Source organism: Protobothrops mucrosquamatus, unplaced genomic scaffold (genome assembly GCF_001527695.2).
Source record: "Protobothrops mucrosquamatus isolate PMUCROS unplaced genomic scaffold, P.Mucros_1.0 scaffold_59, whole genome shotgun sequence".
NCBI classification, from domain to species: Eukaryota; Metazoa; Chordata; class Lepidosauria; order Squamata; family Viperidae; genus Protobothrops; species Protobothrops mucrosquamatus.
The window spans coordinates 519,346-530,985 of NW_015386135.1; the positions used below are offsets into that span (position 1 = coordinate 519,346).

The 11,640-nt window shown below is 44.0% G+C and overlaps 1 protein-coding gene across 1 annotated transcript in view; it reads right to left on the bottom strand.

Annotated features, from left to right (window-relative positions):
* LOC107284219 (A-kinase anchor protein 1, mitochondrial) overlaps positions 1 to 10,944 on the bottom strand; it is an 18,043-nt gene extending 7,099 nt beyond the window's left edge. The window contains exons 1-7 of the mRNA XM_015812246.1: positions 10,927 to 10,944; positions 10,488 to 10,614; positions 9,435 to 9,562; positions 7,809 to 7,986; positions 6,183 to 6,333; positions 3,013 to 3,080; positions 1,906 to 1,979 (exon numbers count right to left, since the gene is read on the bottom strand). Of these exons, the coding sequence (XP_015667732.1) occupies positions 1,906 to 1,979; positions 3,013 to 3,080; positions 6,183 to 6,333; positions 7,809 to 7,986; positions 9,435 to 9,562; positions 10,488 to 10,614; positions 10,927 to 10,944 (744 nt within the window). The remainder of the gene's footprint in view (positions 1 to 1,905; positions 1,980 to 3,012; positions 3,081 to 6,182; positions 6,334 to 7,808; positions 7,987 to 9,434; positions 9,563 to 10,487; positions 10,615 to 10,926) is intronic.
* Between the last annotated feature and the right edge of the window lie 696 nt (positions 10,945 to 11,640).

Below are 11,640 nucleotides of genomic sequence, written 5' to 3' on the forward strand. Positions count from 1 at the left end.
GAGGTCAGGCTGATAGGTCTGTAATTTCCTGGATCCATTTTTTTTTCCTTTTTTGAAGATGGGAACTACATCAGCTCTTTTCCAGTCCTCTGGTAGTTCCCCAGTGCTCCAAGATCTTTGAAAAATATAGTTCAGTGGTTCTGAGATCACATCTGCCAGTTCCTTGAGAACCTTGGGGTGTAATCCATCTGGTCCTGGTAATTTGAACTAGTCTAGGCTGGACAGGTGCTCACTTATCATTTTCTTGCCTATCTTAACTTGTGTTTCTATACTGTTTTTTATGGCACTATTTTTGATAGGTTGGTCTGTTTTTTCCCTTTGTGTAAAGACAGATGCAAAAAACGAGTTAAATAGTTCTGCTTTCTCCCTATTGCTTGTCACCTTCTTACCACCTTCCCCCACTAATGGACCAATCGTTTCCTTCACTTTTTTCTTGTTTTTTACATGTTGAAAGAAGCTTTTTTTTGTTATTTTTGACTTTGGTCGCAAGCCTTAGTTCATTTTGAGCCTTGGCTTTCCTCACTTCATCTTTGCACATTTGATTTTTCTTGCCTAAATGTAGAACCCTACTTTTTTCACCATTGAATTTCATTTTGTTAGATAGTGCCCAGTGTTCAAGTCTGTCCAGGTCACTAGATCACCTCCAAGGTCCCTTCCAACTTTATTATTATTATTATTATTATTATTATTATTATTATTATTATTATTATTATTATTATTATTATTATTATTATTATTATTATTATTATTATTATTATTATTATTATCATTATTATCATTATTATTATTATTATTATTATTATTATTATTATTATTATTATTATTATTATTATTATTATTATTATACAAGGAGTGGGGACCCACCTCTCCAACCTCTGGAGAGAGAGTGTTCCACAGGGCAGGGGCAACGTCAGGGAAGGCTCTCTTCCTGGACCCCGCCAGTCAAAATGATTTAACTGACAGGGTCCATGAAAAAACCATCCCTGACTGACTGGGTGGGACAGACTGATGTAATGGGACGAAAACGGTTCCTAATCCATAGGTAACCTGGCCCCATGCTTTATAGACCACAACCCACTCCTTGAATTGGACCCAGAAGCAAACTGGCACCCAATGCAGCTCATATAGCAAAGTTGTTACATGCGCCATTCTCTGGGCGTCCAAGATATCCCACAAGGCCCAATTTTGTACCAGCTGAAGCTCCCAGATACTTTTCAAGGATAGAACACGTTGCCATAGTCCAACCCAGGGGGTCTTCAACCGTGGCCCTTTTATGACTTGTGGACTTCAACTCCCAGAATTCCTCAGCCAGTGTGCCTGGTTGAGGAATTCTGGGAGCTGAAGTCCACAAGTCATAAAAGGGCCAAGTTTGAAGACCCCTGGTCCAACCAGTAGATTGTGAAGAATAACTTATTTATTTGCATTCTGTCTTCATTATTTTTACAAATAGCTCAAGGCAGCAACCCAACACACCTTTCTCTTCCTATTTTCCTCACAACCATAGCTCCATGTGCTGAATTGGGCTGAGAGAAAGGGACTGGACCAAAGTCACCTGGCCGGCTTTCATGGCTAAAGTGGGACTAGAACTCATGGTCTCCTGCTTTCTAGACTGGCGCCTTAATGACAAGACTAAACTGGCTCTCTTATAAACATCAAACTGAATTTGAACAAGCCAAGAGCACGCTTGATGGTGAATCTATGGCCTGTCAAATATTGTTGAGCATCAGCACTGAGATATCAGGAAGTTTGGATTCTACAACATCACCATTTCTCACTAGTTTGACATTCCCTTTCTACTTTGTTAATGGAAGAAAAAAGGATTTCTCACCACAAATGCCAGCTTTTTCCCAGGTTTAATCAAATCAAAACAGCTATAAGCAACCCACCTATAGCTGTTACTCTTACCTCTGCAAGTAAGGGTGTATCCCTGGTCATTTCACTAACAACCGTGTCAGCTTCAGATGAGAAGTTATCATCATCTTTAATAGAAAGGAGGGGAGAGAAAGAATAATTATTCAAAGTGGCCCCTGAATCCAGACCCAAATTAAGCACTCCAGAACCACTCCTGAACCTTTCCATTGGGTTATTCCTGCCTTTTCCGGGAAGGCAGGAGCAAAAAATAAACAGTTTTTAAAATTGCTCAAATTATAACTGAGCATGAAAATCCCTGAAGGAAGCAGAAAAGGTTTGCACTGAGAATACAAGTAATGTATATACTTGCATTTAAGCCCATCTGTGAATAATCTGCCCCTCAAGTTTTTCATCTTTTAATTTTCACAATTGGCTTTTGTGGATAATCTGATTTTCATGGTATTTTGGTTAAAAATGCCAGGCTCAGCTTACACACAGATGGGTTTATATGCAAGTAGATGCAGATACTTTTAAAAAGTATCATTACTAATGTAATACATTTAATTTAAAGATAAGCCAAACCCAATTTGGAGGTATATTTTGGTAGCTAAAGTTCTCAGCTTATCTTCAAGTAAGTACGGTAAGTTCCTGAGTTAAGTCTGAGAAGAATCCGAACTCAGCCCTTCCCATCATTTTCCACCAATGCAATTTACTGAATGGCTGGATGAATGGAGCTGCCTTTCAGTTGTTGGGTTATTGGTGCTGGATTGCCATTTCAAATTTTGTATCCTGTACAGGTAGTCCTTGAGTTACGACCGTAATGAAACTTGCCAATCACAGTTGTAACCCATGATGATCATAAAGCGATCAGTTACATGATCAACCTGACTTTACAACCCAAAGGTGCTTTTTCATGAGGCAACTGGAGTTTCTTTTTTTCTCTCTTTGAAGACGTTTCGCTTTTCATCCAAGAAGCTTCTTCAGCTCTGACTGGATGGTGGAGAAGAAATCATAAAATGGGGCCAAACTCACTTTAACAGTTGTCTTAATTAGCAACAGAAATTTTGGTCTCAATTGTGGTCGTAAGTCGAGGACTACCTGTAATAAAATCCCAAACCACAAAGATAGACACATCCCTCTTACGTTTCTAGGGGGTATTACCTGGAAGTGGCACCACGTTGTCCAAAAGAACCTCAGCTCCTTGGAATGGCAGGGTTACAAAGTCAGATCTTAAAAATAAAAAGAGAGAGAGAGAGAGATGAATAAGGAAATGTATTAGAAGAACAAACAGACACCTTAGAAATGTCTAGGCCAGGAGTAGGCAACCTTGGCTCTTTTATGACTCGGGGACTTCAACTCCCAGAATTCCTGAGCCAGCCATGCTGAGAAGAAAGGGAGAGGTTTCCATGCTGAGTCATGCCGGCTCAGGAATTCTGGGAGTTGAAGTCCACGAGTCATAAAAGAGCCAAGGTTACCAACCCCTGGTCTAGGTTTACAATCTAAGACCCAAAGCTTCCTTCTCTCTAGCTCAGTGATGGCGAACCTTTTAGAGACTGAGTGCCCAAACTGCAACCCAAAACTCACTTGTGCATCGTCGGGTGCCAGGTGGGTGTGGCCCATTGGCTGGGTGTGGCCATTTGGGGGGGTGGCCATTTGGGGGGGCATGGCCAATTGGGTGGGCGTGGCTGCAGTGGTAATGGCAGACTGGGCGGGACTAAAAAGTTCAATCAATCAATTCCAACTTTGCAAGATCTTTTTTTTTCCCGTGAGAAGTTGAAATTGACTGATTGATTGAACCTTTTATTTTTGGACATGGCGGCGGAGGCCTAAAGCGAAAAGGTTTTATAAAATCCAGCTGAAGGCCTAGCACTGGGGCGACGGTGCGCGTGCCCACAGAGAGGGCTCTGAGTGCCACCTTTGGCACCCGTGCCATAGGTTCGCCACCACTGCTCTAGCTCCTTTGGGCAAAAAATGAGAATATTTTTGGCAGCAAGCTATTGGGCTTAGACTAGAGCAGTGATGGCGAACCTATGGCACGCGTGCCAGAGGCGGCACTCAGAGCCCTGTCTGTAGGCACGCGTGCCGTCACCCCAGCCCCACTTCCCCCACGGCCCCCTCCTCACCAGCAGCCCCCCCTGGAGGAGAGTCACCCCTGGTTGTGGCCTGTGCGGAGCAGCGCAGCCAAGGACATGGCAGCTGGGCAGCAGGCACAAGACTCCGCCCCCACACCCCGCAGCAGCATCTGCGTGGCCGCCATGGTGCTGCAGGGCCGCCTGGGCGATCTGCCGCGGCGGGCCATGGAGGTGGTAGGTGGCCCTGCGGGGGGCAGGGGCTGAACAGGGCAGAGTGAGTAGGGCAGGAGGTAGGGCGGAGTAGGCAGGGCAGGGGGCAGAGCAGAATGGGCGGGACAGGGACGGAGCGGTTTTGGGGCACTCGGTGTCTAAAAGGTTCGCCATCACTGGACTAGAGTTCCCCAAAATGATTAATACTGACACTCAAAGGCCCACTGGGCTATCCAAAGGGTCGTTATTTTTGCAAATAGTCTTCCACTTACAAACTCAACTGAACCCAGAATTTTGGTCCTCGTTGCAGTCATTAAGCAGGTCATCATATGATCTGACTCGATTTTACAACTTTTACAGTGGTTGTTAAGTGAGTCATGGTGGTCATTAAGCAGATCATGTGGTTATTGAGTGAGCCATGTGATTGTTAACTTAATCCAGTGTAGCCTGTGACCAGCTCTTGGTTAAATACGGCCTTAAACTTGGTCCCCTGACTACTTATGGCTGTGTGTGTGTGCCCAACTTAAGAATTTCTTGCATTGTGAGAAAGATCTTTATTGCTAATAAGGCAATGTAACAGAATTCTGAAAGTCAGCCAAGCAATTTTCAAGATCAACTTGTATCTAGCATGACTAAGCTAGAGTTTATTTTTTTAGCTGTTTATTTTTTGTCCAAGATCAAGTCACAGAATTTAAAAATACAGCACACCATTAATACACACGTAAGAATAAGTACAGGTATTCCTCACTTAACAACCACAATTGGGACCAACAATTTTGTCACTGAGCAATATGGTCATTAAGAGAGACATCAGGTAATCATGGCTGGCAATTTTATTGCCGGCTTCTCTATCGATTCTGCTTGTTGAGAGATGGCTGTGAAGCAGGCAAATGGCGGTCACTTGAGCGGAGGGAGCTGTGACTGTTATAAACGCCTGCCGATTGTGAAGCCCCATCATTGCAAGGATAATTCAACCAAACTACCCACCCAACTAAAGGCCAACATTTTAATTGCTACACTATATTACAATTACATTTTCCAACTGCTTCTTCCAGGCCACTGGTGTTCATCTATAAGAAACTCTAATTTCTTACAGTTAACCACTGGAACAGCTTGCCTTCGGAAGTTGTGGGCGCTTCATCACTGGAGGTTTTTAAGAAGAGACTGGACAGCCACTTGTCTCAAGTGGTGTAGGGTCTCCTGCTTGAGTGGGGGGCTGGACTAGAACCGGGGTCCCCAACCTGTGGGCTCACTACTGGGCCATGGGCTGATGGCCACGTCAGTGGCTGGCCAGTGCATACGCGTGTGTGTGCTTGCAATCCCCACTCACGGTAACGTTGCAATGTCGCGCGGGCACTAGCGATGCTGTGAGCGTTGTGCAGGCGCTAGCGTCGCTATGAGCGCATGCCCCCCCACTCGTGCCAGTGTCACGGTGACTCTAGTGATGTCTTGAGTGTTGTGCGGGCACTAGCATCATAAGCGCACGCTCCCTCTACTCGTGCTAGTATTGTGACATTGCACAGGCGTTATCGTCCCTGCGAGCACAAATCCTCACTTGCGCTAGCATTGCGTGGACGCTAGCATCACCTGACCGTTGCACAGGTGCTTGTGGCCCTGTCGACATTATACATGCAATTGCAGCCCCGTGTATGTGCGCTTGCGGCCCAGTTCACATGGGCACTCGCTCACACGCTTAAAGGCGCCTCCACCACCCCCGCCCCAGTCTGCCAACCCAGAAAAGTTGGGGACCCTTGGACTAGAAGACGTCCAAGGCCCCTTCCAGTTTTACTCTAGTCTGAAATTCTAGTTCAGGGATGTCCAACACTGGCCACTGTAACACCTGTACACTTCCACCGCCAGAATTTCCCAGCCAGCTAGCTGAGAGTTGAAGTCCACAGGTCTTAAAGCGGCCAATGTTGGACACTCCTGAACTAGTTTCAAGTGGAGAATCTGGAAAGAGTCTGCAAGGATGAAACAAGGTCCATCTATTTCAACATTCATAGAATTCAGGATGCCAACCTCTCGGAAAGGAACTCCGGGTCACCTCACCTGATTTGTCTAAGCAAATCAATCTTGACTCGGTCGTATCCACCATAATCCACATATCTGATTTCCACTTCGCTGACATCTTTGAAGTAGCCAACCACTTGTGCCCGCCACCACGCGCCTTCCACACCCGGTGCGGCACAGACAACGCCAACTGCAGAACAGAAAAATTGGGAACAATTCAGTAGGCAATGCAATAGCTTTCTGGGAAATAAAGAAGTGTGTGCGTGTGGGGGACAGGGGTGGGGAAGCATGGTCCTTTTATGACTTGTGTACTTCAACTCCCAGAATTCCTGAGCCAGTTGAAGTCCACAAGTCATAAGGGGGCCATCATTCCCCATCTCTGCTATAGAAGAACGGGGTCCGCCTTAAGTCCTTCCTTTACTAATAGTCTTTCAACATACAAGTAGTTCTCGACTTATGACCATGTTGGAGCCTGCCCATTATGATTTTAAGTCATGATGATCATAAAGCGAGCCATGGTGGCGCAGTGGTTGGAATGCAGTATTGCAGGCTAATTCCACTGCCAGTAGTTCGATCCTGACCGGCTCAAGGTTGACTACACCTTCCATCCTTCTGAGGTCAGTAAAATGAGGACCCAGATTGTTGGGGGAAATATGCTGACTCTGTAAACCGCTTAGACAGGGCTGCAAAGCACTATGAAGCGGTATATAAGTCTAAGTGCTATTGCTATTGTGTGACTAATTTTACATTATTTTTTTTGCAGTGGTCGTCCAACAAATCATTATAAAAGTTAAATAAATCTGTAGTCATTAAATAAACCCACTGTTTCCTATGGGGCGTTTTGAGTGAAAACTGGAAACAAATGACAGTTTTGGCCCAGAACAGTGTAAACTGCAATCACATGACCGCAGGACACCTCAAATGGCCATAAATGCGGGCCAACTGCCAAGCAGCCAAAATGCAGTCACATGACCATGGGGGAGCAGATGTTAAAACTTTAAAACCAAGTCAAAAGGACCGTTTGGCAGGCGGTAGGGGGGAACCATCAGAATTTTGAAAGGTTAGTCAGTGACCAGCTGTAAGTCAAGGACTACCTGTAACCACTCCATAATAGCATTCTTTTCTTTTTTCAGAAATAATCAAACTTTGCAGGTGGCGAGACAGTCTCTGCCCCAAATGAAACCTGAAGATCTGTGGTCAACATTTTATCCAATGGATGCTAATGCCATGGACTCCATGCCAATTAACATCATTTGTTCAGTTATGCCAGGGGTCTTCAAACTTGACAACTTTAAGACTTGTGGACTTGGCAATCAGATTCACACTTTCCTGCTGATTGGCCCAAAGTCACCCAGCTGGCTTTCATGCCTAAGGCAGGACTAGAACTCACAGTCTCCTGGTTTCTAGCATGATGTCTTAACCCAGGAGTCTTCAAACTTGGCCCTTTTATGACTTCAACTGGGAGTTGAACTCCACAAGTCATAAAAGGGCCAGGTTTGAAGACCCTTGTCTTAACTACTAGACCAAACTGGCTCTCCTATAATAGCAAAAAGCTAGAAGGCTGAAGAATGATTCTTTTCTGCTTCCATTTTGGTGATCAAACCAACATCACCTCCTTTATCAAGGGTGCAAAGGTGCATGGAAACTATATCGGAGAAGACTTACCCTCTACTGGGGTCGGCATCGTAGGAATCCCAGGTTGGGAATAGCAGAGATACATCTGCTGATCTAGGCTACGAAGGACGTGGAAAGTGGGATGCGTGTGTTGTTGTACGAATAAGTGCCCGGCATTGACTTGATTAACCACAATAACTTCTACTGTAACTCCATCAGGAAGCATGAGCTGGCACAGAAGGATGAAGAGAGATGTATTTCCATGCACAAGTTATGGCATTTAATTTCCAAGCTACAGATTATAACATTGTATAGAAATGAGAGCAGAGTTAAGCAACTTGTACCCTTTGTACTGCAGAGACTACAACGTCCTAAGTTAGCGTAGTAACATGGCTCAACAGGAGGAGATATTGAACATTGTGTAAATCACTTAAAGGAGACAAAGTTGCTCACCCCCCCAAATACACTGATTTTGTCAGCTGCCACCTTATGCTTGCTTTGCTCTATACTCTGACAGACTGGGATGAATTGTGGGGAGGGGGAATGAAGGAGGGGAATGCTTGGGGAAATGAAAGTAAGTGCTGTATCTCCACGAGAAGCTGCCTCAAGGTCACTCAGCTGGAAGGAGGAGGGAGTTGCATACCAAACTATGCTTGGAGTGACTATTATGAAAACATCTTGCCTGTACCTAATTGGTTACAGAAAGCATGCAAATAGGAGAAATTGGCGTACAGGCAAACCTCCACTAAGGAACTCTTTCTGTGTGAATGTGTACAACAGCATGCCCTGCCCATTGGTATCAGAAATAAATCTCCAAACTAGAACTGATGATGTTACCTAATTAGGTAACGAAACGTCTACAAAAAAACAACAACCAAACTCATAGCACACCAAGGATTCCACAGTTCAACTCTGAACTACACACGTTCTCTTCTATTGGTGCCCCCTTCTTCTCTCTTCTTATCAGCTCCCTTTTTGTCTCTGTGATAGTTTTATTCCCTCTCTTCCCTCCCACTTAAACAGAACAGGCTGTTCATGCTGCGGGTCTACACCCTGGCAGAGTGTTTCTGAAAATAGGCCAAGGGCTGTGGGTGGCTGTAAAGACTACAAGTTCCCAACCTCTGCTACGCGCAGGCAACTTTCCAAATCTGCATAAATGCATTAGAATCTTAAGGTCAGGAGTTCTCAAGGAAATGGTCAACCCATGACACATGAAATCAGTGTTCCAACAGAAGCCCAGTTCCTTTAGTATGTGTGTATAACATTATACATATGTATAAATCAGCTGGAGATTGTTGTGATGGAGCTTTCGACCTTTTGACAAAAGCTCTGGATTCCGCAGATGCTTCCACCTCCAGGAAAGAAGTATCACCAAGAAGACACCAGACTAAGATGCTTCGAAACTGTCATTACAGAGATGTGTTAAGAAAGCAAGGGACCATATCCTACTGCAGGGGTAGGCAACCTTGGCTCTTTTATGACTCGTGGACTTCATCTCCCAGAATTCCTGAGTCAGTCATGCTGACTCAGGAATTCTGGGAGTTGAAGTCCACGAGTCATAAAAGAGCCAAGGTTGCCTATCCCTGTCCCAGTGCAACCCAACAACTGACGAATCAAAGTCCTTCCAAAGCCAGCAATTTCTCCAGTTTTACTAAGGGTTTTTGAGCTTGTGCTTACCCAGGAGGTGATGGGGAGGGAATGCAATGGCAACGGTTGGGGTAGTGGAGCATAGATATTGGTGAGACTCAAATCCTTGAACTTCTTTCCAATCAGGGCCAGTGCTTTGTCAACGTTTTGCTGAGAGCCTGTGGGGAAGGAAGGGGAGAGGAAAATACAGATTTTAGAAGATGTTTAGGCACAAAGGAAGAATCACGATAGCCCGCCTCAGGAAGAAAGGCAAGATCTGCTCATTGAAGCAAGAGAGGAATGATTTTGCTTCGCATCCTGTAAAGGAGCAGCCAAGGCAATTTCTATGTGAAAGGAAGAATTCAATCCAGCGTATTTACACCAAACTCAATGGTTTTCCATTTGGACCAGTGTTTCTCCACTCAACAATCTGAAGACGGGTGGACTTCAACTCCCAGAATTCCTAAAACCGGTATGGCTGGCTGGGGAATTCTGGGACTTGAAGTCCACCCATCGTAAAGTTGCTGAGGTTAATTAACACGGATTTGGACCATTCTTATCTATAGCAGTAGTAATAGCACTTAGACTTACATACAATAGTGCTTTACATCACTCTCAGGGCAGTTTACAAATGTCTGCATATTGCCCCCAACAATCTGGGTTCTCAATTTACCGACCCTGGAAGGATGGAAGGCTGAGTCAACCTTGAGCCAGTCAGGATCGAACTCCAGGCTGTGGGCCGAGTTTGCCTGCAATACTGCATTCTAACCACTGCGCCACCACAGCCCCACTCTTCCACAAAGTCTTAATATGAGTGTCACTCCTTATCCAATCAATGTAGAGCAGTGTTTCTCAACCTTGACAATTTTAAGGCATGTGGACTTCAATTCCCAGAATTCCACAGCCAGCAATGCTGGCTGTGGAATTCTGGGAGTTGAAGTCCACATGCCTTAAAATTGTCAAGGTTGAGAAACACTGATGTAGAGGGAAGCACCACAGGAGTGGAGAATTCTCAGATTCAGTAAATCAAAAATCAAATGTGCCATATTTTAAACTTGGGGTGAAATGCCCATTCCACATAGTCCTCCAGCAGGTTCCACTCACCTTCTATATGACAGATCTGGAAGTCCTGGGTGTGAAGTAGTGTGAAAATGTAGATTTTGGCACCAGAGACTTGCTTCAGGAAGTTCACATATCTCCCTTGTTTGCCTATCAGCCGTCCTACTAAGTGCTACGGGAAAAAGAAAAACGGAAAAAAGAATAATAAATGGAGGAACACATTTACAGATGTCTCATCCTGTAGATCAGAAACGACCAAGTGTATCAACTCTGGAACTACATAAACTTATTTATTTTTCAAATTAATGCCCAGAAGCTTTTGGGGAAGCATTGACGGTAGATATTTACACTGTATTGCTGCCTGGCTCCTATTTTATGTTACTTATACATGTAGTCCTCGACTTATGGCTTAGCATCAAAAGTTATGATAGAATCTCCAAAAGGTACTTATGACCTCAGTTCCAAAGATCTGACGGCTGCTCACCTGGTTACATGATGACATTTTGGATACCTGGCAATTGATCTGCACTTACAGCTATTTGCAGTGTTCCACAGTCACATGACTGCAATTTATGCGTGTTTTTTTTTTACTGCAAAGTGGTATTTACTTATGGTTTTTTAGCAAAAACATCCCATAGAAAGCAATAGGTCTGCTTAATGACCACTGCAAAACAAAACAAAAAAGTTTGTAAAATCAGGACATGATGAACCTGCTTCATGACTGTCATGATTTATAACCTAATAGGCAGGCTCCATTACAGTTGTAACTCAAGGACTACATGAATTGTAGCATTGTTTTTTATTTTAAACTGTTAGCCACCCAGAGCCATACATCTGAGTTGGGCAGCCCTACAAATTTAATAAATAAAGCTGGCTTGCAGCAGTTTACAATGCTAAATAACAATAAAATGTTATGCATCGAACAGATAAGTAACAACAAAACCTATGAAACCCTGAAAAAAGACCTTCAGAAGGATAAGACAAGTTACAAAAACAGGTTTTCAGATTTCATTAAAAACGAGGGTAAAGAGTGTGCATCAATGGGTAGGGAATATGCTACACAGGAGCCACCACAGAGAAGGCCCGGACTCTAATTCCAATTGGTGACACCTAATAATAATAATAATAATAATAATAATAATAATAATAATAATAATAATAATAATAATAATAATAATAAAAAAGTTGGAAGGGACCT